The sequence below is a fragment of the Papio anubis genome, chromosome 3 (assembly GCF_008728515.1).
Source record: "Papio anubis isolate 15944 chromosome 3, Panubis1.0, whole genome shotgun sequence".
NCBI classification, from domain to species: Eukaryota; Metazoa; Chordata; class Mammalia; order Primates; family Cercopithecidae; genus Papio; species Papio anubis.
The window spans coordinates 161,580,736-161,606,538 of NC_044978.1; the positions used below are offsets into that span (position 1 = coordinate 161,580,736).

General features: G+C 40.7%; 1 protein-coding gene, 1 long non-coding RNA gene and 1 other non-coding gene across 5 annotated transcripts in view; 1 reads left to right on the forward strand and 2 right to left on the reverse strand.

The window, feature by feature from the left end:
- Positions 1-7,354: 7,354 nt before the first annotated feature.
- On the reverse strand, positions 7,355-7,416 carry LOC116274309. Its single transcript, XR_004182937.1, has one exon. It is a non-coding gene; the product is annotated as a U7 small nuclear RNA (small nuclear RNA).
- A 4,365-nt stretch (positions 7,417-11,781) lies between these two features.
- Positions 11,782-25,803, forward strand: part of SEPSECS (Sep (O-phosphoserine) tRNA:Sec (selenocysteine) tRNA synthase) — a 48,553-nt gene continuing 34,531 nt past the window's right edge. Inside the window, exons 1-6 of one of the 3 annotated variants that reach the window (XM_009206618.4) lie at positions 11,782-11,818; positions 12,162-12,205; positions 21,594-21,748; positions 23,709-23,827; positions 24,147-24,305; positions 25,199-25,352. In XM_009206618.4, coding sequence (XP_009204882.1) covers positions 21,660-21,748; positions 23,709-23,827; positions 24,147-24,305; positions 25,199-25,352 — 521 coding nt within the window. In that variant the 5' untranslated portion in view covers positions 11,782-11,818; positions 12,162-12,205; positions 21,594-21,659. Of the gene's footprint in view, positions 11,819-11,928; positions 12,206-20,148; positions 20,453-21,593; positions 21,749-23,708; positions 23,828-24,146; positions 24,306-25,198; positions 25,353-25,803 lie in introns of those variants that run through there. The other 2 variants (XM_021938335.2, XM_003898548.5) reach the window with 2 other exon arrangements.
- Positions 18,692-19,729, reverse strand: LOC108585862. Its single transcript, XR_001902393.2, has 2 exons — positions 19,652-19,729; positions 18,692-18,963 (listed from the first exon to the last, which is right to left on the reverse strand). It is a non-coding gene; the product is annotated as an uncharacterized LOC108585862 (long non-coding RNA).

A 25,803-nucleotide genomic window follows, 5' to 3' on the forward strand; every position in this document is an offset into this window, starting at 1 on the left:
CAGCTGAAGCCTAGAGGCGTGGGATATTTTGCACAAACCTATGCTGGAGGAAGAAGGGGAGCCAGGCTTGGAACTCCATCTGTCTGATTCCAGAGACTGCACTCCCCACCAGTACTTGATCCTCCCCACAGCTGCTATCTCTCCAAGTCAAAGGCCCATGAAGCTCTCCCTCACTCTGTTTCAAGTGGCAGCAAGCCCCAGGCTCCAGCCCTGTTCACAGACTCCCAACGGATCTCCTGCAGCTTTTCTCTTGCTCCTGCTTTTACCGGAAATTATAACTATTTCAGCAGTTTTAGTGCTTGGAGGAAGCTTTCTCTACCTACCTCTCCTCCCTCTGGGGACAGGATTGCTTTACTCATCCCAGGGAAGGCCTTAAATTACCTTCTGCTACATCCACAGATTTTATTTCATCTCTCTCCATTAGAAATAAAGACGAAGGCAAGACCATGGTTTCTGAGTTCTCTTAGTCTCCACAGAATGTAATTACGACATTTTTTTTCTTTTTCTAATCACAGGAGACTTCTCTCAGCAACCTAGTTACTGATTCTATTACTCCCTCACTCTCCACTTCCAACTGCTCTTTGAAGCGGCTTTGGTAGGGAAGTTATTTCGCTTCAAGTTGTTTAAGAGGCCTCATTAATGAGGTTGATGACAGTCAGATCCTGCCATGCCTCTTAAGAGACTTGTCATTTCCTCTACCCTAAACATTGTAAAACAAACGCGGGTGGAATGGTAAAGCAATGTGGTCATTATTTGTCTATTTGCATCCACCATTGGAAAACATCTCCTTTTCAATTTAAAATACTCTCAGAATATGAGATGTTGCCTATTTGTTGCTGGTCCCTGCTCTCTCTCTCTCCTGTCTCCACATCTGGGTTCATTTAGTAACCATCAAAAGAAAAGCAACCCTTGGGATCCATTATTATCATTTATCCATCCAAATCTGTGAATGCTTACTATGTGCCAGGCACTGTGCTAAGTGCTCAGAAGAGTAGGTGAATAGGGTTCCTGTCTTCCAGACGCTTCCAATCCAGACATTACACAAGCGATCAACTCATAAAATAATTTAAAGTGGGTGCCAGGTGCGGTGGCTCACGCTTATAATCCCAGCATTCTGGGAGGTCGAAGCGGGAGGATCGCCAGAAGTAGGTGTTCAAAACCAGCCTGACCAACATGGTGAAACCCCTCTACTAAGTACACAAAAATTAGCCTGGCGTGGTGGTGGGCACCTATAATCCCAGCTACTCAGGAAGCTGAGGCAGGAGAATCACTTGAACCCAGGAGACAGAGGTTGCAGTGAGCTGAGATTGCACCACTGCAGTCCAGCCTGGGCGCCAGGGTGAGACTATGTCTCAAAAAAAAAAAAAAAAAAAAAAAATTAAAGTGAATATATAGGGCATTTCCTCAAAACTAGGTTCCTACTTAGACGAAGTAGAAAGGGAAGACTTCTCAGAGAAGGTGACGTTTACACTGAAGGAAAAGGAGAAAGCTGCCATGCAAAATGAAGAGAACATTTGGGACAGACGGCACAGCATATAGGAAGGTGGGAAAAGAAAAGGTTGGTGTATTGCAGGTCTGCAAGGAGTCGCTCAGGGTGGAAGCCCATTGGCCAGAGGGAGGCTGATCCTCGAGATCAGTGGGGCCAGACCTTGCAGGGCTTTATAGGTCAAGGAAAGGAATTACGATCGTATGCTCAGTGTGATGGGAACCGTTGGAGAAGGGAGGAAGATGTCTACTCAAGGAATTCTCACGACTGAGTGGGGAGTGGACTGGAATGAGGGGATGATGGCAAAGAGGATGCAGAGGGCATTGCACTTGTCCAAGAGGAGCAGACAGAAGCCTGGACTAGGTGGTGGGGAGTGGAGAGGGGGAGGTGGGGGACATGAGATTTGCTGATAGCTGAGATGTGAGTGGTAGTGAAGCGGAGGAGTTAATGACGCCCTCTGCTTTTTCAGATGCTGTTTGGGGCTCAGCAGTGAGGAATCCTAGCACCAAGATGGCGGGGGTGGGGGTTAACCACCATAGGGGGGGTTAATGGGCCTTATGACTTAATAATATGCCTCTTGGCAACCTACCTTTTCTCCCTTGTGGCTATATTCTTGTAATGCCATCCACTCCTAGTAGATAGAGGCTGCATATTTACCTGCCTCAAGTCTAGAACATGAAATGCCTCTTGAATCTGACAGTATCGAGGAGTGGTTAAGCACAGTCTCTGGAGCCAGGCAGCCTCATCCGAATCCTATTTCTCTTGACTATAGGTATAATCTCACCTGGCTTCTCTGAGGCTTGGCTTCTTTAGTTGTAAATTAGTGTGATGATAATAGTACCTACCTTGTGGGATTGCTGGGAGGATTGTATGAACTCCTGCAAGGGAAGTCCTCGTAGCAGTGCCTGGCACACGAGCTCAGTGTTAGCTCATATTAGAGTAAATCACAGGGGACCAGGTTCTTTTGAGCTGCCTTTATTTCACTCTAAACCCACCCTTATAACAGGATTTAATGCTTTAAGGCCTGCTCCAAATAGATCCAACCCCAGACTGGATTCACAAGACAAGTCTGCCTTACTAAGTATTTCTTTTTTTTTGAGATGGAGTCTTGCTCTGTGGCCCAGGCTGGAGTGCAGTGGCGTGATCTCCACTCACTGCAAGCTCCGCTTCCCAGGTTCACACCATTCTCCTGCCTCAGCCTCCCGTGTAGCTGGGACTACAGGCGCCCGCCACCGCGCCCGGCTCATTTTTTTTAATGTATTTTTAGTAGAGACGGGGTTTCACTGTGTTAGCCAGGATGGTCTGGATCTCCTGACCTCGTGATCTGCCCGTCTCGGCCTCCCAAAGTGCTGGTATTACAGGTGTGAGCCACTGCGCCCGGCCTTACTAAGTATTTCATAGGGAGCTGGAAGTGGGGGTTTCCTCTAGCTGCACAGTGTTTCATTTCAAAATCCCTAATGAAAATCTGGCAGCCAGGCATGGTGGCTCATGCCTGTAAACCTAGAACTTTGGGAGGCTGAGGTGGGAGGAACGCTTGAGGTCAGGAGTTCAAGAAGAGCCTAGGCAACATGGTGAAACCCCATCTCTACAAAAAAATGCAAAAATTAGCCGGGCATGGTGGTGCATGCTGGTAGTCCTAGCTACTGGAGAGGTTGAGGTGGGAGGATCACCTGAGCCTGGGAGGCAGAGGTTGCATTGAACCAAAGATCTCACCACTGCACTCCAGCCTAGGTGACAGTGCCAGAAAATCTGGCCCCTTCTCCCTCTCTATTCACTTGCAACTGTATGCACCTCTCCCCACATTTTCCTCTTCCAGTTTTTCTGGCCCCTGGGATTATACCCCGCTTCCCACCTCACCCTTAGTCTCTTCACAGAACCCAGCTTTACTAATTCTCTCCTTGTTTTCTGCTATGGTCTGAATATGTCTCTCCCAAACTCGTATGTGAAATCCTAACCTCCAAAGTGATGGTATTAGGAGGTGGACTCTTTGAGAAGTGAGCAGGTCAGAGGGGCTGACCTCTCATGAATGGGATTAGTGCCCTTAGAAAAGAGATCCCAGAGAGATTCCTCTCCCTTTCTGCCATGTGAGGATACAGAGAGAAGATGACCCTTTATGAACCAGGAAGTGGCCTTTATCAGACACAGAATCTGCCAGGGACTTGATCTTGGACTTCTGAGCCTCAGTAACAGTGAGAAATACATTTCTGTTATTCATCAGCCACTCAGTTTATGATATATTGTCACAGCAGCCTCTAACAGACTGAGACATTTTCTATTTCCTAATTTCTGATCTTATCTTTATTATTTGTTTTACTTAATTTCCTCTGGGTTTATTTTCCATTCTTTTTAAAACTTCCCAGTGTATATTTTCCATTATTTTACCAACTCTTGAGATGAAAATCTTAACTCATAAATGTTTAGCTTTTTTTTTTTTCTTTTCTGTTACATGCTTTTAAAATTATGTTTCCCACAAGCATGATTTTGGCTGCCTCTCAAAAGTCTTGATGTGTGGTATTTTCATTATCATTCAGTTGAAAATACTTTATAATTTTTATTGTAACATTTTATTTGACCTATGGATTATTTAGAATATTGCTTAATTTCTAAATAAGCCTTGCCTGTGTTACTGATTTCTAGCTTAGGTGCATTGTGTCAGAGGATGTACTTTATGTGATTTCACTGCTTTGAAATTTGTTGTGACTTGTTTTATGTTATGAACCAGCATATAGTTAATTCTGGTACATATTCCCGGTGAGCTTGAAAAGAATATTCACTCTGCAGTTATTGGGTACAATGTTCTAGGAATGTACATTAGGTCAAGTTTGCTAAACATGGTATTTCTATATCTTCGTTAACATATTCTATCAGTTTCTTAAAGGTGCCTTATAAAATTCCACTATGATTGCAGATTTGTCTATTCTTCCTTTTAGACTTTTCATTTTTTGCTTTATGTATTTTGGAACTATATTACTAAGTGTATACAAATTTAGAATTATTGTATCTTCTCATACAATAGTTGATAATGGTAAATTAAACCTTTCGTCATTATGTAGTATTATTTTTCATGGTTAGTAATGTCATTTATCTTAAAGTTTACTTTGCCTAAAATTAATAATTTACGTTAGTTTTTTTTTTTTTTTTTTTTTTTTGAGATAGAGTCTTGCTCTGTTGCCCAGGCTGGAGTGCAGTGGCGCAATCTCGGCTCACTGCAACCTCCACCCCTCCAGGTTTAAGCAATTCTCTGCCTCAGCCTCCAGAGTAGCTGGGATTACAGGTGCATGCCACCACGCCTGGCTAATTTTTTTTTTTTTTTTGTATTTTAGTGGAGACGGGGTTTCACCATCTTGGCCAGGCTCGTCTTGAACTCCTGACCTCGTGATCCACCCGCCTCGGCCTCCCAAAGTGCTGGGATTACAGGCGTAAGCCACCGCGCCTGGCTATATTAGCTTTCTTTTTGCTAGTATTTGCATGTTACATCTTTTTCCATTATTTTACTTTCAACTTTCAATATTTCTGTAGCCTTTTGTTTTAGTTACATTCCTGGTTAAAACAATATGTAATACAAATTTTTTTCCCATAGTTTTATTGAAGACTTGTTTTTATTTGTTTGTTTGTTTTTTGAGACGGAGTCTTGCCCTTGTCCCCCAGGCTGGAGTGCAATGGCTTGATCTCGGCTCACTGCAACCTCTGCCTCCCAGGGTTCAAATGATTCTCCTGTCCCAGCCTCCCGAGTAGCTGGGATTATAGGCGCCCACCACCACGCCCAGCTAATTTTTTGTATTTTTGGTAGAGACGGGGTTTCACTATGTTGGCCAGGCTGGTCTCGAACTCCGGACCTCAGGTGATCCACCTGCCTCAGCCTCCCAAAGTGCTGGGATTACAGGCGTGAGCCACCATACCGGGACATTTTAAAGAATATAAGTAATTTGCCAGATTGGTAACATCCTGGGATTTCTATGTTACTTTGTAGAAGATCTTAATATAACAACCCGCTGCTCTTCAGGTTATTAATAACCTAGTCTTAATGTTTCTTAGCCTTAGCATATGTGAAAAACTATAAATTGTAAATTGCTATACACATTTACATCATCTTGTATATGTAATTGTTTTTGTCTTAAAAAATCTAGTCGGATAATCATTGTCTCCTAATATGAATATTTTGCTTACTTATATTTAATTTGGTTTCTATGTATTCAATCTGTTCTGTTTCTTTTTCTTTCTTTCCTTGCTTTATTTTGAGCTGATCATTTTTTACTTTTTCAGTCTCCCCCTGTGTCTGAAAATTATGCAATCTTTTAGCATTCCTTGAGTGGTTACCATAGAGATTACAAAATAAATTCTAGATATGCAAAAATCTAATATCAATTAGTTCTTTTACTCCCTTTTCAGATAATACACACATTTTGGGAACAATACTTCCCAAACCTTAATATGCATATGAATCACAGAGGATTTTGTTAAAACAGAAATTCTGATTCAGTGATAGTTCTGAGATGCTGCCCTCTAATAAGCTCTATGAGCCACTCTATGATTAGAAAGCCTTTAGAACACTTTACTCTCTTTAGCTCCTCTCTACTTAAATACCAATAATGTCCTTTCTCTATATTTTAAACCCTAAAACACATTACTGTAATTTTTTATATAGGTAATATTAATCTAGATTCGCCCACTTATTTATTTATTTAATGCATATTTTTTGAAATGGAGTCTTGCTCTGTCACCCAGACTGGAGTGCAGTGGCACCATCTCAGCTCACTGCAACCTCCACCTCCCAGGTTCAAGCAATTCTCCTGCCTCAGCCTTCCAAGTAGCTGGGACCACAGGTGCCCAGCACCACACCCAGCTAATTTTTTAATTTAGTAGAGATGGAGTTTCACCATGTTGGTCAGGCTGGTCTGGAACTCCTGACCTCAAGTGATCTGCCCACCTTGGCCGCCTAAAGTGCTGGGATTACAGGTATGAGCCACGGCACCCAGCCTCACCCACATACTTACCATTTTTATTGTTCTTCATCCCATCCTGCATTGTTGATATTTTGGGTTTTTGTTGTTGTTGTTGTTGTTTTTTGCTTTTTGGGTTTTTTGTTTGTTTGTTTGTTTTGAGATAGGTCTCACTTTGTCACCCAGGCTGGAGTGCAATGGCATGATCATGGCTCACTGCAGCCTCGACCTCCTGGGCTCAAGCAATCCTCCCACCTCAACCTCCCAAGTAGCTGGGACCACAGAAGTGCACCACCATGCCTGACTAATTTTTGTATTTTTTGTAGAGATGGGTTTTTGCCATGTTGCCCAGGCTGGTCTTGAACTCCTGGGCTCAAATGATCCACCCACCTTGGCCTCCCAAAGTGCTGGGATTACAGGCATGGGCCACAGTGGCCAGCCTTTGATATTTTGGTATTTCACATGGAACCGTTTTTCTTTTGGCTTAAGAATACCTTTTGGTATTTCTTTTAGTGGAGTTCTGCTGGTGAAAATTCTGTTTTTGCCTGAAAATGTCTCTAAACTTTTAATTTTGAAATATTTTTTGATTTACAGAGACAGAGCAGAGGATTCCTATATATCCTTTACTCATTTTTTTTCTAATGTTAACATCGTATGTACTGTAATACATTTGTGAAAAGTAAGAACTCAACATAGTTACACACTCTAGAACATACTTCAGATTTTATTTGTATTTCTCCACTCATATTTTCTTTCTGCCTCAGGATCCAATCCAGGATACTGCATTACATTTAGTTATTATGTCTCATTAGTTTCCTTTGGTCTGTAATAATTTCTCAGTCTTTTCTTGTTTTCCATGACTATGACAGTTTTGAGACATACTAGTCAGGTATAAATAGCCAGGTATTTTCTAGAACATTTTTTTTAAAGGGGCTCTTCGGCATAAACTGGAAAGCCTACTAGACAAATTCTGAAAGAGCTGTAACACCCTATAACATTTTTCAATTGGAGTTTGTCTGTGTATTAATTTGCTAGGGCTGCCTAACAAGACTGGATGGCTTAAACAATAGAAATTCATTTCTTCATAGTTCTAGAGATTAGTCTGAAATCAAGGTATCAGCAGGTTTGACTTCTTCTGAGGCCTCTTTCCTTGGCTTGTATATGGCTGTCTTCCCTTTCTGTCTTCGTGGCCTTTCCTTTGTGTGTGTCTGTGTCTAATCTCCTCTTATAAAGATACCAGTTATATTGGATTAGGAACCCACGCTTAGGACCTCGTTTTACCGTAATTACCTCTTTAAAGGCCGTATCTTTATATAGTCACATTCTAAGGTACTGATGGTTAAGAGTTCAACATATAAATTTTGGGGTGACACCAACATTCAGACCACATCATACACCTTTCCATGCTTTGAAAGCATGCTTTTTTTTTTTTTTTCCATTTGTGCAAGATATGTCCCAGCATAGTGAATTCTAAATTGGCAGTTATTTATTTCAGCACTTTTCTTAGTTCATTGCCTTCTGGCTTCCATTGTTTCATCTGTGTTCCATATGTTTTTTATTCTCTTACACTCTCTTCTATATTTCCATCTTCATTTTTAACTGCTATGCTTTATTCTGGACAGTTTCTTCTGGCTATCTTTCTATTCAGATTTGAGGGTACACTAGAGTATTTGTTGAGACTAAGTAGCCTGAGTGACCGGAGGACATCCACGGGGGGTTGGGAGGATAAGCTCAGGTGAAAATTCAGGGCTTACAGAAAAAATCTAGATTCTTCAGACTGGCAAGGGAAGCCTTTTGACATAAGGCTCTAGTTTTACTTTGTAGCTTTCCCCCCTATGATTTAAGGCCAACCAGTTAGACTCATATCTTTGTGAAATACATCTTTATTTCTGATTCCAAACTGAAATAATTTCCTCCTTTGAAGTGCTGATTTCCCCTTGTCTCTACTGAGCTAATCCTCAAAGTTTTGGCTTACGTGCCCCTTATTCAATGAAGCCACTTTTGATCATTTTAGACCAGTGGCACAGGGACTCCTGCAGGCTACTTAATGTATGTTAGCTTATAGTGTTAGTTATCTTGTAATGTTTATGCCTTGTTTTTCAAATAAATAATAATACTCGAAGGAAAGGTATGTCTTGTACCTTTCAGCACCTAACACCTTAGCCTTAGTACTTAAACCCATGTTTGGCACATATTATGTTAATAAATTTATATTGATTGATTTTGTTTTCCTTTGTCACTCTCAATGTACTAGAGAGAGATCCTCTAGCTACATACACAATGCATTTTAGCTTTCGGTCACTTTTTTATCTTTTGCCCAGGCTGGAGTGTGGTGGCAAGATTTTGGCTCACTGCAACCTCCATCTCCCAGGTTCAAGTGATCCTCCTGCCCCAGCCTCCCAAGTAGCTGGGACCACAAATACAGGCCATCATGCCCAGCTAATTTTTGTATTTTTGGTAGAGATGGGCTTTCACCATGTTGCCTAGGCTGGTCTTGAACTCCTGAGCTCAAGCGATCTGCCTACCTCGGCCTCCCAAAGTGCTGGAATTTACAGGTGTGAGCCACTGTGGCCACCCTTGGTTACTTTTAATTTATGGAAGGTGCAGAAATAAATGAAGACCATGCAAATGAGAGCAGCTAGAGGCTGTTTATTCAGAACTTGCTATAGCAGGGGGATCAGTCATTGTCATTTATATTTGGCAGAAGCTCAAAGACAATGAGGACAAGGGGAGTGGAGAAACTTTATGATAGAAAAAAGGAAAGGGTTAGGTATGTGCCATACGGAGGCTGTCGGCACCAAGAAGCTGGAGGCAGGTTAACTAGAAATGGGGCATCCTATGCAATTGGTTTGGGGAGCACATTTGGCTTTCTTTGGTTGGTGCTGAGTTGGAAGTGGAGGCGAAATAAAGAAAGCTGGTGGTTACAGGCCAAGTCCTAATTGTTTGGGGATGATCACTGCAGAGTATGGTTTGGCTTCCTGCTGGTTGCTGCAGAGGTTATGGGTCAGAGTTTTATTGTCATATCGCCTGGCTATTGCTCACTTGTATATTCAGTCCCTCAGTCTCCGTTTTGACCACTGTCTTACTTGGAAGACTGTGACCAGTTGAAGGAAGGCTAGTGATCCAGATCTCCAGATCTTGGGGATTGTTTAGTCGCCTCCACAATCAATCTTATTGTGAGATCTTTTGGACTTTTTTGTGTTTTACCATTATGGTGATAATCTGGTAAGAGGGTGCCTGTACAGAAGAATTTAAGACTCTGGATAGAATGCAAAGGGCCTCAGGTTGAAGCATCTTTTTAGATTAACATTTCAATTGTATAGAATTCTAAATTGCTTCTTTAGTTGTGAAATGTGAACCCAGGGATTGACTTCCTGGAGTTTAATTGTTGTGTTTGCTATTAACTCTGCTAGATTAGGCTACTTTCGATGAGGTTCAAGAACAGTTTCTTTCTGTTATCACTTCCAAATACATAAAATTTCCTGTTGAAGATCATGAAGAGGCTGTTTAGGAAGATGTTGTGGGGATACTGGCATAATGATCTTGGTGATAGAACTGGGTATGGTACATGAGTTCCTTGAAATATTTTGTCATTTTTGTGTGCAGTAGGACAGAGTCTATTATCTAAAGTGAAATATCTCAATGCATGGGTCTTCTAGTTACCAGTTCTCAGGGGAATATATTCCCAAGGGAATAATGAACCATGTAACCATAAAGGCTAGTGAAAGCGGGAGTAGCTTTGGTGAAGGGAGCTCGAAGATTTCTGAAAGTTCTGCTAATTTAAATTTAAGAATGCCATTGGTTTTTTTTAACCTGTCCAGAAGATTGTGGGTGGCAAGGATAGTGTAGTTTGGAGTAAGGCGTAGTTATTTTATAATAGTTCCCATAAAGTGTTTGCTTTAGTCATTTGATATAAAAGTTGTTATGCCCCAGGTTGGAAACATAAAACCATGCAGCTTTTTTAGAGACTGTAAGGACCGTAGCTTTTTGGCAGAAAAATGCTGCAGTCTACTCTGAAAATAGACATACAATAAAAACATTTTAAAAATCCATTTGAAGGTGTGCAAAAGGGTGTTGAGGCCTTGGTTCTTGGCCATGTCTCACCTTCACAGATTATTCAGGATTATGTGTTGACAGGTGACACATGACTCCAAAATAACCTCAGCTGTCTTTTTCAAGTTTCCCAACTAATGTCCATATAAGGGAGTAGGCAATTTGTGCCATGATGAGCAGTTTTCATGGCGAAATTAAGCTAACTTCCATTTGAAGTCATCTGATGTCACCAAACCACTGTCTTGGGAATTCCAGCGATGACGCAAACAGATATTTTTCATTCTTCCTTTTCAAAGATTTGGCCTAAACATTGATATTTTATTTTATTTTATTTTGAGATGGAGTTTCACTCTCTCGCCCAGGCTGGAGTGCAGTGGTGTGATCTCAGCTCACTGCAACCTCCGCCTCCCTGGTTCAAGTGATTCTCCTGCCTCAGTCTCCTGAGTAGCTGGGATTACAGGTGCCTGCCACCACACCTGGCTAATTTTTGTATTTTCAGTAGAGACAGGGTTTCGACAGGCTGGTCTGGAACTCCTGACCTCAGGTGATCCACCCACTCCCAAAGTGCTAGGATTATAGGCATGAGTCACTGCACCTGCCAACATTGATATTTTATAATTGTCTCTTTGGATACCTCCAGAAATTTATCCTCTGAGGGCTGAGATAGGATCATATACTGGTTAAGTCTGCTTGTTTGTCACAATGAGCTGCTAGAGCATTTCCTTTAAGTTTCATATTTTCTCTTTTTGCATGAGCCTTTACATTATAATGACCACCACTCAAAGGAACAGGAGTGCATCGAAAAGTACATTAACTTGTCTATTTTTCTGGGAGTTTCGGTAGAGATGAGAAACTCCCCACTTTTTTTTTCTCAAAGCATCTCAAAGTCACGTACTATTCCAAAAGTATATTTGCTTTCTGTACATTTGTTTACTCTCTGGTCTTCAACTAATTGACAAGGTGTAATATATGCATTATGTTCTGGCATTTGTGCTGACTTTTACCCAGGTAGAGGAACACTATATTCTAAAGAGAAATTAGTCATACCATAACCTGCTTGATAACCTCCAGTATCAGTTTTTGTTTCTGAGATGGGATCTTGCCCTGTCACTCAGGCTGGAGTGCAGTGGCATGATCATGGCTCACTGCAGCCTTGACCTCCTAGATTCAAGAGATCCTCCTGCCTCAGCCTTGTGAGTAGTTGAAGCTACAGACATGTACCACCTTACATGGCTAATTTTTTCTTTTTGTAGAGACAAGATTTCACTCTGTTGCTCAGGCTGGTCTTGAACTTCTGGGCTCAAGCAATCCTCCCACCTCGGCCAGTTTCAGTTTTGAGGTATGATTCATTAACAAATAGTATTAGGTCAGGGTTCTCAGTGGGAGTCCCTGATAAATATGAATACAGAAAATTTCCTAGCTAAGGTGAGACTATTGTGAGGCTCCCTTTCTGGTTAGGGGCAGAAGAGTGGCAGGATTCAGGGTGCTGCAGTAGTGAATGGTAATGTGAGAGAGAGAGTAGCAATATCCTAAGAAGTTAATCAGCTGGCTGAAAAGTGTTGTGTGTTTTCAGTCAGTAGTAATGTCAGTACTATATGAGGGACCATGAGATCAAGTGGGGAAACTAGAACTATTTCAGCAGAAGTATGGATAAGTAATTTTTGTTTTTTTCTTGATTGCAGCTTTCAACACAGATGAGAGGAAAGCCTTTACAACCAGATCAAAGGTAAGGCTATATATAGTAAGTCATGAGTTTTGATGGTTCCCATCAAGTTGAGTTAAAACTCCAAGGGCTTATCCATATAGCTTATGCATAAATAGACCAAAGGGATTTTTGTAGTTAAAGATGCCCAGTGAAAGAAGCTGTTGAAGAACTTTCTTCAGGCTGCAGAAAGCCTATTCCAAGTTTGGGTTCCCAGAAGAAAAAGTCTCTTCCTGAGGTCTGAATCAAGTCATAAAGGGATATTACGATCTCAGAAAATGTGTATGCAATATCTAGTTAAACCTAGAAGTCCTATCAACTGTCATTTAGTGAGAGGTCTAAAATAAGTTTGGATAATCTTTTGCCTAATGAGAGAATGTTTTTCCCTCCTTAGACACACCATGTCCTAAATAATGGATTGTACTTTGGAAAAGTTGAAATGTATCTGTTGAAACTTTGTTCCTTCTCTGTTAAGGCTGAGAGCAAGTAAATGGAAATCTTTTACAAGTTTTCTTGTTCTCTGAATAAAGTAGATCATCTACATATGATATCAGAACTAAATCACAAGAGAAATTCAGATCTTTTAAGAATTGTTTGAGGAATTGGGAAAAATAGGAGGGGGCTTCAATAAAACCCTGGGACATGATTGTCCAGGTATATTGTTATCTTCTCCAGGTGAAAGCTAAAAGGTATTGACTGCCTTAGAAGTGGTCTAGAGGCACATCCAAAAAAGAAATAAATAAATAAAAAGGCAGAGCAAAAATACACTACAGTTAAGCAAGTGGCTTCAGGTAGAATTGATGCCAAGATGGTATCTGAATTAGGTACTACTGGGAAGCAAGGAACAAAAATTTTGTTGATTATCCTGAGGTCTTGAAAAATGGATATTCTCACTTATTTGGTTTCTTTACTGGCAAGACTAGAGTGTTACAATCGCTAGTGCAGGGTATGAAAAGACCATTAGATATAAGGCTTTCAAATATAGCTTTGAAATATTCCTTTGCTCTGTCTTCAAGGGATATTGGGGATGATTGGGTAACAGTTTGGTACAACCTATCTTCTCTTCGGTTTCTACTCCAGTTATTTTTTTCTATGTCCGTGGACTTTTAAGGCCACAGAATGTCAGGTACAGTGTCAAGACCTTCATGCGGGGGTATGCATCAAACATAATGCAGGAGGCAAAGGTATATCCACAGTAGGCACAACTTGATTATGAATAGAGGAGTCTTCTGGAACTTTAAGAAACAATTCCTCTCTTGCACATTTAATATTATGATTCCATTTGCAAAGAGGAGGCTATTAAATTTGCAGGGGTAGTTTCACAGACCAGGAAGGGATATTTTCACTCAAGGGCCCAGGGGTTACAATTAAGGGCTGGGAGATAGAAAAAATCTGTGGGTTGAGAGACCTACCACTTGTGTGTATGTTTACTCTGAGGAGGAAGCTCAGCAAAGGTGGTGAAGTTTAATGCAGAAAGAGCAGCACATGTACCTACCAGGAATTGATGAGATTGACCATCTGTCTTCATTCATTTATGCTACTGTGACAGAATACTGGGTAATTTATATAGAACAGAAATGTATTTCTCATGGTTCTGGAGGCTGGGAAGTCCAAGATCAAGGTGCTGGTATTTGGTAGTTTGTTGGGGGCCTTCTTGCTATGGTACTCACATGGCAGAAGGTGGAAGGGCAAGTGGGGGCAAATGTGTCCTCACATGGCAGAAGAGAAAAAAGAATGAACTTACTCTGTGAGTTCTTTTTATAGTTGCATTCATTCATTCCTGAAGTAGAACCCTCATGACCTAAATATCTCCCATTAGTCCCCATCCCCCAACACATTTGCCTTGGGGATTAAGTTTCTAACATATAGATTCTGGGGAACACATTCAGACTATACCATCATCTATACAGTTAATTCACTTGAGTGTGTAAGAGCAAAGCAGGATACTGGGAGCATTTTTCTTCTTCTGAGAGCACTCTCATTGATTGGAATTGAGGGATTTTTTTTTTATCTTGGTTTCTCTTTTATAAGATAGGACAATCTTTTTTTCTGGTTTACAATATCTGTAAGTGTCCTTGTCAAAATGGCTGATGGGAAGAGGGCCACTTAGGTGTTTGATCTGTAAGACCATAGTTTATTTTGGGCCTTGTGTCGTTTTTATTCTAAAGCCCTTTCAAAATGTTCTGAGAGGTGTTTAGTTCAGGTAAAGAGCTATTTTCCATTCTAATTTCTACTTTTGAATTAGCCTTCTAGTTTTGGATTTAACTCCATTGACAAAATAAGACGAAAGGGCTGCTGTTACACTGGCACTGTTGTTAACTCCTGAATATTGTCAGGAGGTATGTTGTAGTCTATCCTGAAAATCTCCTATAGTTTCATCTTGTCTCTGTTTGCGTTACTGAATTATGATACAACAGATTTTTATAGAAAACGTTTGGGATATTGCTTTTAGGAGGCTTTGTTCTACTTTTCAGGGCATTGTTTTTTTTGGTTGCTTTTTTTTTCATACTCTAAGTTTATTGGGGAAAGAGCGATCCTTGTAGATCCCTTCTCATGTCGGTCCAGTCAGCTTTTCTTTAAATCCAAGATTTAACACCTGAGGATCTGGCCAATATATGTATACATTGATATATTTAGGTTAGGTAACCCTGAATCATATGCATTCAAATGAATCCTAAGTTCTTCTATAAATAGTTGCTGGTCTTGTTTGGAAGTAGGGAAATCCTTGATTATTGCTCTTAATTCATCTTGGGTGCAAAGTTTAAATTCTGCAGTTGCCTGCATACCTGGCTTTTGAGGGGAGACGGATCTTTAGAAGCAATTGACATTTTCGAGTTTTAGGAGAGTTGTTGGGACAATGCAGGAGGCCTGGACAAGAGGAGGAGAAGGGGGGTGTTGATGGAAGTGAAGAGAGATATCAGAAGGCTAAGGGATAAGAGGGACATCCGGATATAGGAAGCCAACCCAAAGGGGAAGATTTACTAGGAAATGAGTCTAGTTTGTTGTTAAGTTGTCAAATTGCTTGTTTGCTTTAGCCAAAGCATCTTTTAGTGGAATAATTCTTGAATCAGAATTTCCTTTGGAGGCCTCTGTGTACCACTCAAAACCTGTTGCCCATCACACCTAAGAAATCTTAATTCCCTTTCTTTTCTAAGTTGCCCATCAAGTAAAACATTTTGTCAAGTCAAGTGTTTCCCAGAGTGGCCATTGAAGGCCCAACTCCGCATTGACGAAGTTATCCCACTTAGAGAGATAGGCACAGGCATTATGATTGTAATGAGAGTATGTATAAGCAGCAGCAGTTTTTCCTGGTAGAGAGGATTTAGATTTGGAGCACCCCATGCATGCTGGCTATGGTGTTGAAAGTTATGCTCGTGCTTATCCTGTCTCAGCCCCCAGTCTGATTTTTGCCCCTTTTGAACACAGACCAGATAATCTGTGCCCCCTGGCAGGCAGAATATCAGAATGACCTCTTTCTTTGGATCAAAAGCAAGCCCTCAGAACAAAAAATCAAGATGAAGGGAGAACTTCCTCCAGTTTTATTGGTGACCCACAACAAAATTTGTCCAAACGGATGTAATCTGGTGAGAACTGCAAACTCATCGGTCTGTGAAACTGGCTTCAACAACAGGGTTGTAGGGCCCATGGCCACGTTCTACCGTATGATTCTCCTTCTTATGGAAAACAACACTTTTAGATAGCACAATACAAAATAGAAGTACAAAGGACAGCGCCAAGGATGAAAAGGAATTGCCTGATTCCACTAAGGATGCAAATAGGAACCAGGAACAAAATCTGAGTACCAGACTTCAAATGAATAGCTTAGGAACTCAAGGCAAACAGGGAGGAGTTCCAGGCCAGCACTGACTTACCAAGTTGGCATGGACTTGACAAGCCATAGGCAACAAGGCACAAGGAGCCCCTGTGGGCATCACAAGTGGCCTAAGGCTGAGGTCCACCGCCATGGACAGCACAGACCATGTTTCAGTGAAGTCTCCGGGAAAACTGGAAATTCAGAGCTTGCTAGAGAAAGGAGTCAGTCACCATCATTTGCATTTGTCAGTATCAAAGGCAGGCAGGAGAGTGGGAAAGCTTTATAGTGAAAGATTCAGGTACAGGGAAGAATTCAGGTGTGCCGATTGGAGGTGTTGGCAAGGAGAAGCTAGAGGTTGGCTAAGTAGAAACAGGGCATCTTATGTAATTTGTTTAAGGAGGATATTTGGCTTTCTTTGGTTGGTCTTAAGTTAGAAACGAGTAATAAAAGAGAAGCTGGCAGTCATTGTCCAAGTCTTAACCATTCTTGGCTGATTGCTGCAGAGGTGGTGGTTTGGAAGGTTAGTTGCTACAGAGGTTGTGGGTGAGAGTTCTGTTATCATATATGATCTGGCCATTGTCCATTTGTATAGTCAGTCTATCAAGAGGAAGATAATGGGCTGTGGCTCAAGCCTGTAATCCCAGCACTTTTGGAGTCGAGACGGGCTTAGATCACTTCAGGTCAGGAGATCGAGACCATCCTGGCTAATACACGATGAAACCCGCCTCTATTAAGAAATACAAAACTAGCCGGGCGAGGTGGCGGCTCTTCGTAGTCCCAGCTACCGGGAGGCTGAGCAGGAGAACAATGGAACCTCGAGGCGGAGCTTGCAGTGAGCTGAGATCCGCCACTGCACTCCAGCCTGCGACAGAGCGAGACTCCGTCTCAAAAAAAAAAAAAAAAAAAAAAGAGGAAGATGTCATTGGTTACCACCTCTCTTTAATCATCGTAACTGTCTTCTTCCATATCTCACAGATGAGAGTTAAAAGTCAGGAAGTTTGAGGTCATTTAAGGTTAGCATAATTAGTGACACTAGCAGAATTTAAACCTGTGTGTTCTGGACCTATTTTAAATGATGCTTCATCTTGTAAAGACCATGAGGTTATTTTGATGTTGCCCTATCTATTAAAAATAGTAATTACATACTATTATTAAAAATAGTAATTACATACTATTATTAAAAATAGTAATTACATACTATTTGAAATAGTAGTTACAAACTATTTACTATTTAAAAATAGTAATTACATACTATTATTAAAAATAGTGATTACATACTATTTTAAATAGTAGTTACAAACTATTTACTATTTTAAAATAGTAATTACATACTATTTTTAATAGATAGGCAACATCAGAATAACATGGTCTTTACAAGATGAAGCATCATTTAAAATAGGTCGAGAACACACAGATTTAAATTCTGCTAGTGTCACTAGTTGTATAACCTTAAATACATTACTCAAACTTCCTGAGCTTTGCTTTCCTCATCTGTAAAATGGGGATATGGATAAATACTTGTTGGATGAGTGAATGGATGAAAGTAATTTTAGAATACTTCTCTTGAAATTGCTTCCAAAGCTGGTATCTTTTGAATACCTTTAATGAATGCATATCTTGACAATGATTAACTTTTGGAAACAGACAAACATTTTCCTGAAGATGGTGAATAAGGTGAGAGAACAAGCTGGCTCAAAAACCTCGTGTGTCCATTCAGTAATGGGGTTAATTTTGGGATTTTTGCACATTTTGCATGTGATTGACAAAGCAGCTTTGAAGGCTTTTCCAAAGTTGCAAAAATAGTTGCATTTTGAGAATAAGAACTCAAGTTTCCAAAAGTTTGAAAGATAATACTCATTTTAGAAAGAAAGCTAAATTCTTGTTGTTTTGTGGTTTACCTGTCTGTTTAGTTTTAAGTAGTTAAATAGTCTATGTCATTCAACAAATATTTATCAAACACCTATTATGTATTTAGTGCTGTGCTTTGAACATAGATATCAATATAGCCCTTGTCAACCAGGGGCTCACAGTCTAGTTGAGACAGAAAATTAACAATTGAAATGCAATTCAACAAATACCATAAATAGACTGATATATATTAATAGCTGGATGCCCTGGGAACATGCAGTAGAAACAGTGATGAGCTCGTGCATGTTGAACAAATGACTTCTAGGGGAGTGGGTTGGAGGGTAAGGGCCTGATTTGCAGTGTTTACTGATTTCCATGGCGTAAATGCTTCCACCATTGCCAACGTGACATCATCAAAAGGGGAGTTGGAAGATGTGCAGTAGTATAACATTATATTGAAATTTCCACCATATACATAAAATGCATGTAAATAACCTGAAGAACATAGATAATAGTAAAATGTAAAATAATTAGGAAGTGATGCATTTTCAGTATTTTTACTTTGGCTTTTAATACAATATTTGAGTGGCTGTATTTAAAAACTGGCTCACAAAATTCCTGAACATTTAACAAGCAGCTCTTGCAGGTGGGTGTGAATCAGTGCAAGTGGGCATACCACCAGGTGAAAGCAATGTCAGGAGTTACTGTAGGCTCACATAAGATGAAGATTGTAAAGAAACTGAAGGCAGGGATCTCCAGCAGTGAACCTCTAGGTTGTTGAATTGTTACAGGACTGCCAGGTTCCTATGTCAGCCGTGCAGGAACAGACCAATACTCCAACAGCAGGCTTGCAGCAGAGAAAGGGTTTTAATAATCACAAGTTACAAGCCAGGAAACAGGAAGAGTTCTCAAGCTTCAATTCGTTTCATCGAGGGGTTCTAGGCTAAGGTGTTTAAGGGGATTTGTGGAGGGTGAGGGGCTGGAAAATTTGGGGTTATCGATTTGTTGGGGTAAGGGAGATGAAATCATCAGGATGTGACAATTGCATTCCTCCATGAATCAGTTTTTTATTGGGCCTTCCAGACAAGCTGGCATCCTTAGTTTTGTTGGTATGCAGGACCTAAAGAAGCAATGCAAACGAAAGCTTATCTTCTCATAATGTCTTAGATTTATCTATAGAGCAGAAAAAGAATGAAGAGTCCTGTGATAGGCGCCACATTCTCCTGGGGGTAGTAAGTAGCAACCAGATACAATTAAGTCGGCCATACTGCAAACTGGCTTAATAACAGCCTAGTTGGATTTTTTCCTCCCTTAATCAATTTTACAAAATGTTCTTGGGGATAGTTTCAGAATGGTCAAACTAATTCATTAATTCAATATCAATTTCTTTTTTTAGGCCCTACTTTATGCTGGGCACTGTTTTAGGTGCCCGGGGGAGGGGGGCACCGCAGCAAAAACCGAGGCCCTGCCGTTAGGTTAGAGAGTTTACATTCATGGGTGCGTATGTATGTGTGTGTGTGTGTGTGTGTGTGTGTGTGTGTGTGTGTGTATAAACAAACGTCTGGCATGTCACGTGGTGAGTGGTAAGTGCTATGGCTAAGCATTCAGTAGTACAAAGGGGAAAAGGAGTGGGGCACTGCTATTTCCTATGGGGTTGTGTGGCAGTAATAAGTGTGGAAATGTATCAAAGTAAAGATTGAAGGTTCTGGCATCTGACAAACAGTTTGAATAAGGCGGAAGCACAGACCCTGCACAGATCTCAACCATCCAACAGGACTGGAACACAGAACTTAGAAAACCCCACGTACTTAGTTTTCACTCTGCTCGCCCGGTCTGCACAAGTGCAAAATCCTTTCCTGAAGTTCCTATTAGGAACACCAGGGTTTTTTTTTTTTTTTTTTTTTTTTTTGAGACGGAGTCTTGCTCGGTAGCCCGGGCTGGAGTGCAGTGACTGGATCTCAGCTCACTGCAAGCTCCGCCTCCCGGGTTTATGCCATTCTCCTGCCTCAGCCTCCCAAGTAGCTGGGACTACAGGCGCCCGCCACCTCGCCCGGCTAGTTTTTTGTATTTTTAGTAGAGACGGGGTTTCACGGTGTTAGCCAGGATGGTCTCGATCTCCTGAGCTCATGATCCGCCCGTCTCGGCCTCCCAAAGTGCTGGGATTACAGGCTTGAGCCACCGCGCCCGGCCCAGGAACACCAGGGTTTAACCAGACCAATCAGCTGCAGCAGGGCGGGGCTAATTTCAGTACCTCCTTTGCCTGAAGTCACCTAAAAGCGCGGACTCCCTCGCGCATGCTCAAACACGCCAACTTCCTCCTGGAGCGCCGAGACGGTCTGCGCATGTGCAGAAGCGATAAGTGTTCTTTTTTTTTTTTTTTTTTGTCCCAAGGCGTTGCCGTACAGTCCAGGAGGCGAGTTGCATTCTGGTTCCGTCGTGAGTCTGGCGTGTGGAGCTGGTGCTCCCGTTTATTCGCCACTGTCGCCACCGCTGTCATGAACCGCGAGAGCTTCGCGGCGGGCGAGCGGCTGGTGTCACCGGCTTACGTGCGGCAGGGCTGTGAGGCCCGCCGCTCGCATGAGCACCTCATACGGCTGCTTCTGGAGAAGGTACCGAGCTGTCGGTCCCCTCCCCAGCCGCCGCGACCCCGGGGCTCTGGCTCTGCCCGCCGTTCCCGCTGGTGCTGCCCCACCGGCAGCTCTTTGCTGCTTGAGACTAGTCCCAAGTCTGTCTTAGCTTGGCTTGCCCTAGCTGACCGACTGCGGTCTGTGCCATCTCAGCCTTGCCAAAGCCAGTGAAAGCCAAAGGGTGTTCTTAGGAGGGGGCGTTGGGGTCAGGGTTTTGAGTCCCTCTGTTTCTAACTTCGGGATGCGGAAGTGAGGGAAAGTCCCAGTGTACTTTTTTATTCGCGGAAAGAGCAAAGTTCGCACCTCCATCTTTCACCACGCTCAATGACTCAGAGCACATGTGGTGTTTGTAGACCACTGTATGCTAACTCGAACCACGAGGTTTCTGCCGAACCTCACAGGTCTGCCTCCTGCCAGCGTTCCTGAATTTTAATTTCATTAAAAGTTTTGTTGTGTTTTGTTTTTTGAGTCTCGCTCTTTCGCCCAGGCTGGAGTGCAGTGGCGCGATCTCGGCTCACTGCAACCTCCGCCTCCCGGGTTCACGCCATTCTCCTGTCTCAGCCTCCCGAGTAGCTGGGACTACAGGCGCCCGCCACCACGCCTGGCTAACGTTTGCATTTTTAGTAGAGACGGAGTTTCACCATTTTGGCCTGGCTGGTCTCAAAGTACTGACTTCAAGTGATCCGCCCTTCTCGGCCTTCCAAAGTGCTTACAGGCGTGAGCTACCGAGCCTGGCCAATATTTCATTGAAGTTTGACAACTACCGCCCTTCTCCACGTCCCCCCGCCCCAATCGTAAAGCCCTGGTTTGAAGCATCTTCGTTGGGGATGTGGTGTATTGGTGTTCAATTAGTTTAGCTTACGGAAATTTAAGTATCTGAGTAAATCTCATTGTATACATTTATCATCACTTCTCGAAATCTATAAATAGTTGTAATCAAATGTATAAACTTTTTGTCTCCTTGCTGTCTCTATATAGTGCTGAATTTATGCCTGAATTTTAGAAAACAAGGAGCATGGCAAAATACACATTAAAAAGTGAAAATGTATTCCTGTAGTGTTCTAGAGAACGATAGTTTTATTAAATATAATCATAAGTTTTTTTTTGTTTTTTTTTTTTTAAGGGCAAGTGTCCAGAGAATGGCTGGGATGAAAGTACACTTGAACTCTTTTTACATGAACTTGCAATCATGGACAGCAACAATTTCTTAGGCAATTGTGGTGTGGGAGAAAGGGAAGGGAGAGTGGCATCTGCATTAGTTGCTCGTCGTCATTACAGGTATCTTTTTTTAAGTAGTATGGGAGACATCGTTTATTTATTTTTGGTTCAAAATAATGGCAGCAGTTTTCATTGTTAGATTATCAAATGTCTGTAAACCACTTTTTCCCTGCTCAAATGGATATGTAAACCAAATGCAACAGGGAGATGGAAACAATTTTATCTCAGCAGGTGCTTTTCAAAGACAATAGAGTAAAAGTATGTGGGGGTTACCCCGTCAGGTTCTGGGTGACTAACACAGGCTATACATTTTCTGAGGAATGGTAACCCTAATAAACATATCTGGTTGTAAGAGTTTAAAATTCGTTAAGGTTGTTTATAGTTTTCCATGTTTCTTTTCTAACATTGGCAGTGTTTTGTTTTGTTTTGTTTTTTGAGAATGGTTTGTAGTTAGAACTTTAAACTTTGTTTTAAACTGAATCCCATTTTATAAATACCTCTCTGTTGCAATAGATACAGGGAAAGGTGTATTAGATTATTGAGTGATTTTTTCCTTTTGCATTATTGCAGAAAGCTTTTCATCAATTCTGATAATGATTTAATTGGTAGTTCCAAATATGATCACTCATTGCTCTGTCCACCAACCTTTCTGTAAAGTGTAAACTCTTTTAAATAAAACTCCTCTCTTCCATGCTTTTACATTATAATGAAAATTTCCTGGGCATAGTAGAATTTGTATTTCAGTAAAAATCACTGCAGTCAAAACTGATGATAATGCCTAACTTGGATGAAAATTTCAGTTAACAGTTTGCTGATAACATGGTTGATAATATATGTAAGAAATGTTTTGTAAATGAGATTTCAGTGGTGAGGAAGTACAACATTAGTATTCTTCAATAATCCCCCTATACAGAATTTCTGATATATTTGACTGTCAATTAGAAATTACTCAGGTTACAAAAGGGTTTTTTATTTTAAAGAGTATTGAGAAATATCTTTAAACAATATATAATATCGTCTAATTTAAAATGAGTAGATTTGCACACTGATTTTCTAGGAGCACATAGTTCTTTTAAAATTAAGGCAATATTTGAACCATCATTGGAACTTAGCCCACTGTGTGATTAGGGGAAAAGGAAAGAAAAAAGATAATTTGGCTGGGCGCTTTGGCTCACGCCTGAAATCCCAGAACTTTGGGAGGCCAAGGCGGGCGCATCACGAGGTCAGGAGATCCAGAGCATCCTAGCTAACAAGGTGAAACCCGTCTCTACTAAAAATACAAAAAAATTAGCCCGGCGTGGTGGCGGGTGCCTGTATTCCCAGCTACTCTGGAGGCTGAGGCAGGAGAATGGCGGGAACCTGGGAGGCGGAGCTTGCAGTGAGCTGAGGTCGGGCCAATGCACTCCAGCCTGGGCGACAGAGCAAGACTCTGTCTCAAAAAGAAAAAAAAAAGATAATTTATTGTTTCATATATTTCAGTTTTCTATTGCTACAGAACAAACCACCCTAAAATTAAGTGGCTAAAAACAATTACTTCTTATTACCTCTCATAGTTTTTTGGATTAACTGGGCTCAGCAGGGTGAGTATTGCTTTGGGTCTCTCATGTAGTTGCAGTCAGATACTAGCTGAGAGTTTAGTCATCTGAAGGTTTGCCTAGCATGAAAATTTCACACAGTCACTTCTGCTAGATTCTTCCTGGCCAAGCAAGTCACTAAGTTCAGCCCAGATGCAAGTGGAGAGGAAGTAGACTCCATCTCTTGGTGTGGGAGTAGGATGTGGGCACAGGGAGAAAAATAATTGATGGTGGCCGTCATTGAAAACTAGCTATCACAGCATAATTGATGAAGTTGTTTCAGTTTAAGTAGGAGAGTTCCACATCATTAATAGTTTGTGACATATATCTGTAACAGCCAAATATTGCTCCTGTGTTTTTTGGGTTATTATATTTGCATATTTGTACATTGTATTACTTAGAATGCTGAATGTATTTGTCCAGTTTTTGGCCCATTTTTTGCTTAGGTTCATTCATGGCATTGGACGATCGGGTGATATTTCTGCTGTGCAACCAAAAGCTGCAGGCTCTAGCCTTTTGAACAAAATTACCAATTCTTTGGTCCTGGACATTATAAAGTTGGCTGGTATGTACGGTCTTAATCATAATACTTTTGGCTGACTGGACACACACACACACACCATTGACTATTTCCTTTATTATTGCCCCTTTCCAAGAAGAGTATGACTTTTTCTAAAAATAAAAAGTCTTTAGAATAAGATAGAAAATCAGAGCCATAAGCTCAGAAGTTGAATTTGGCATTGAGCTTCCCAAGAGTGAGTACAGAAACAGAAGCACTAGGGCTACGACTCTTACTATTTTTTAGATGAAATATATTATTTCCTCAAGAACGATGCTGGGTGCTTAGCGGGATAACAGATTTCTGTTTTGCTGCTTATTTGTAGGTGTCCATACAGCAGCCAACTGCTTCGTAGTTCCTATGGCAACTGGCATGAGTCTAACTCTGTGTTTCTTAACATTACGACACAAAAGACCAAAGGCAAAGTATATTATATGGCCACGAATAGACCAGAAGTCCTGCTTTAAATCCATGATCACTGCAGGTAAGAGAAGAAAAGTGTTGTGTATAATGTTTTAAACATCCAATTAGAAAATTCAAATTTCTTATATAAAGATAAATGAAAAATTAACTCTGTTCCCTATTGCTTTTTTAAAAGAAAAAATTGTGGTAAAATAAATGTGACAAAATTTAATGTTTGTATTACTTTATACAACTTTTAAGTTTATGGATACCTAAATATATATGGTTCCATAATTATTATTTGTTGCTGAGCCTTTGCTTATATACTAGTTAAGTGTGCTGTTTTAATTGAAAAATGTGAAAACAATTTTTATCTTTAAATTATGCAAAATTTACTGTATACATTTTGTTTTCATAGGAGGCTTTTGTAGGCTATGCGATGGATCAGTGATCCTTAGGCTGCTGAAATTTATTACATTTTTCTTTAGAGGTAAAACATTGAGTAGATGTTTGTGATTTGTTTCAGCAAGTGAATTGTATTATTATTAATGTCCATCTCTGAAATAAAGTGAACTTTAAAATAAAACAGAAATATTGCCAGAGAATGAGTGGACTTACTTTTCTCTGGATTGAAGTTGAACTGGATTAAAGTGATCCTTTTTGTCATCAGTGTCCATGTTATTACTTCTCTAGATAGCTAACATTTGTTTTCCTTACTTTCTAGATTTCATTCTTGTCATATCCTAGTGTTAAATAGACTTATGGTCCTAAAATTGTGTAGTCGTCCGTCACATTATTTTGACCTGCCTTTGACTAATACCAGTACTGAGCCGTGTATTTATTACCAGAGGAAGGTTAATCTACCAAAATAAATATTAAGAGTTCTTGTGTAGAATAGCATGCTTCCTAGAGTTTCAGGATCTTCCCTTATTTTAGTTCACACTAACATTTTTTTTTTCTGGTTGGTTTGGTTAGGTTTTGAGCCTGTGGTGATAGAAAATGTTTTGGAAGGTGACGAGCTGCGTACAGACCTGAAAACAGTGGAGGCTAAAGTCCAGGAACTTGGGCCTGATTACATTCTGTGTATTCATTCTACTACATCATGTTTTGCTCCAAGGGTGCCTGATAGGTAAATGATTTGTGATTATTGTCCTTAAGTTATCAGTCTTTTAAATAAAATATGATATACTAATTCCCAAATATGCTTAAATAACACTTCGTAATAAATAGGTGAATGATCTGTTCTAAGAGAATAGATTGACTTTGTGAAGAAATAGCGTAATGGCTTGGGAAAACAACCATTTGAAATAGAACAAGGGAAAACAACTAGTACAGGGTGGGGAGCTCTCTTTATCACTTGAGTAGATGCAGACTGTCTCTGTTTCCTTGCTCTTTGTCCTGTTTCTGATCTCTTAGCATGTTTTTTCTTATTATTTAATAGAAGTTTCTTTTCTAAGCTAAATGTTGAGTTTACTTCTTTTCATTGCTATCAGTATTAATAAATTAAAAATTTAGGATTGTTTATTTTCAAATTGCTGTAATTGGAAGATTAACTCAGATGTATACTTATGTGTGCATAG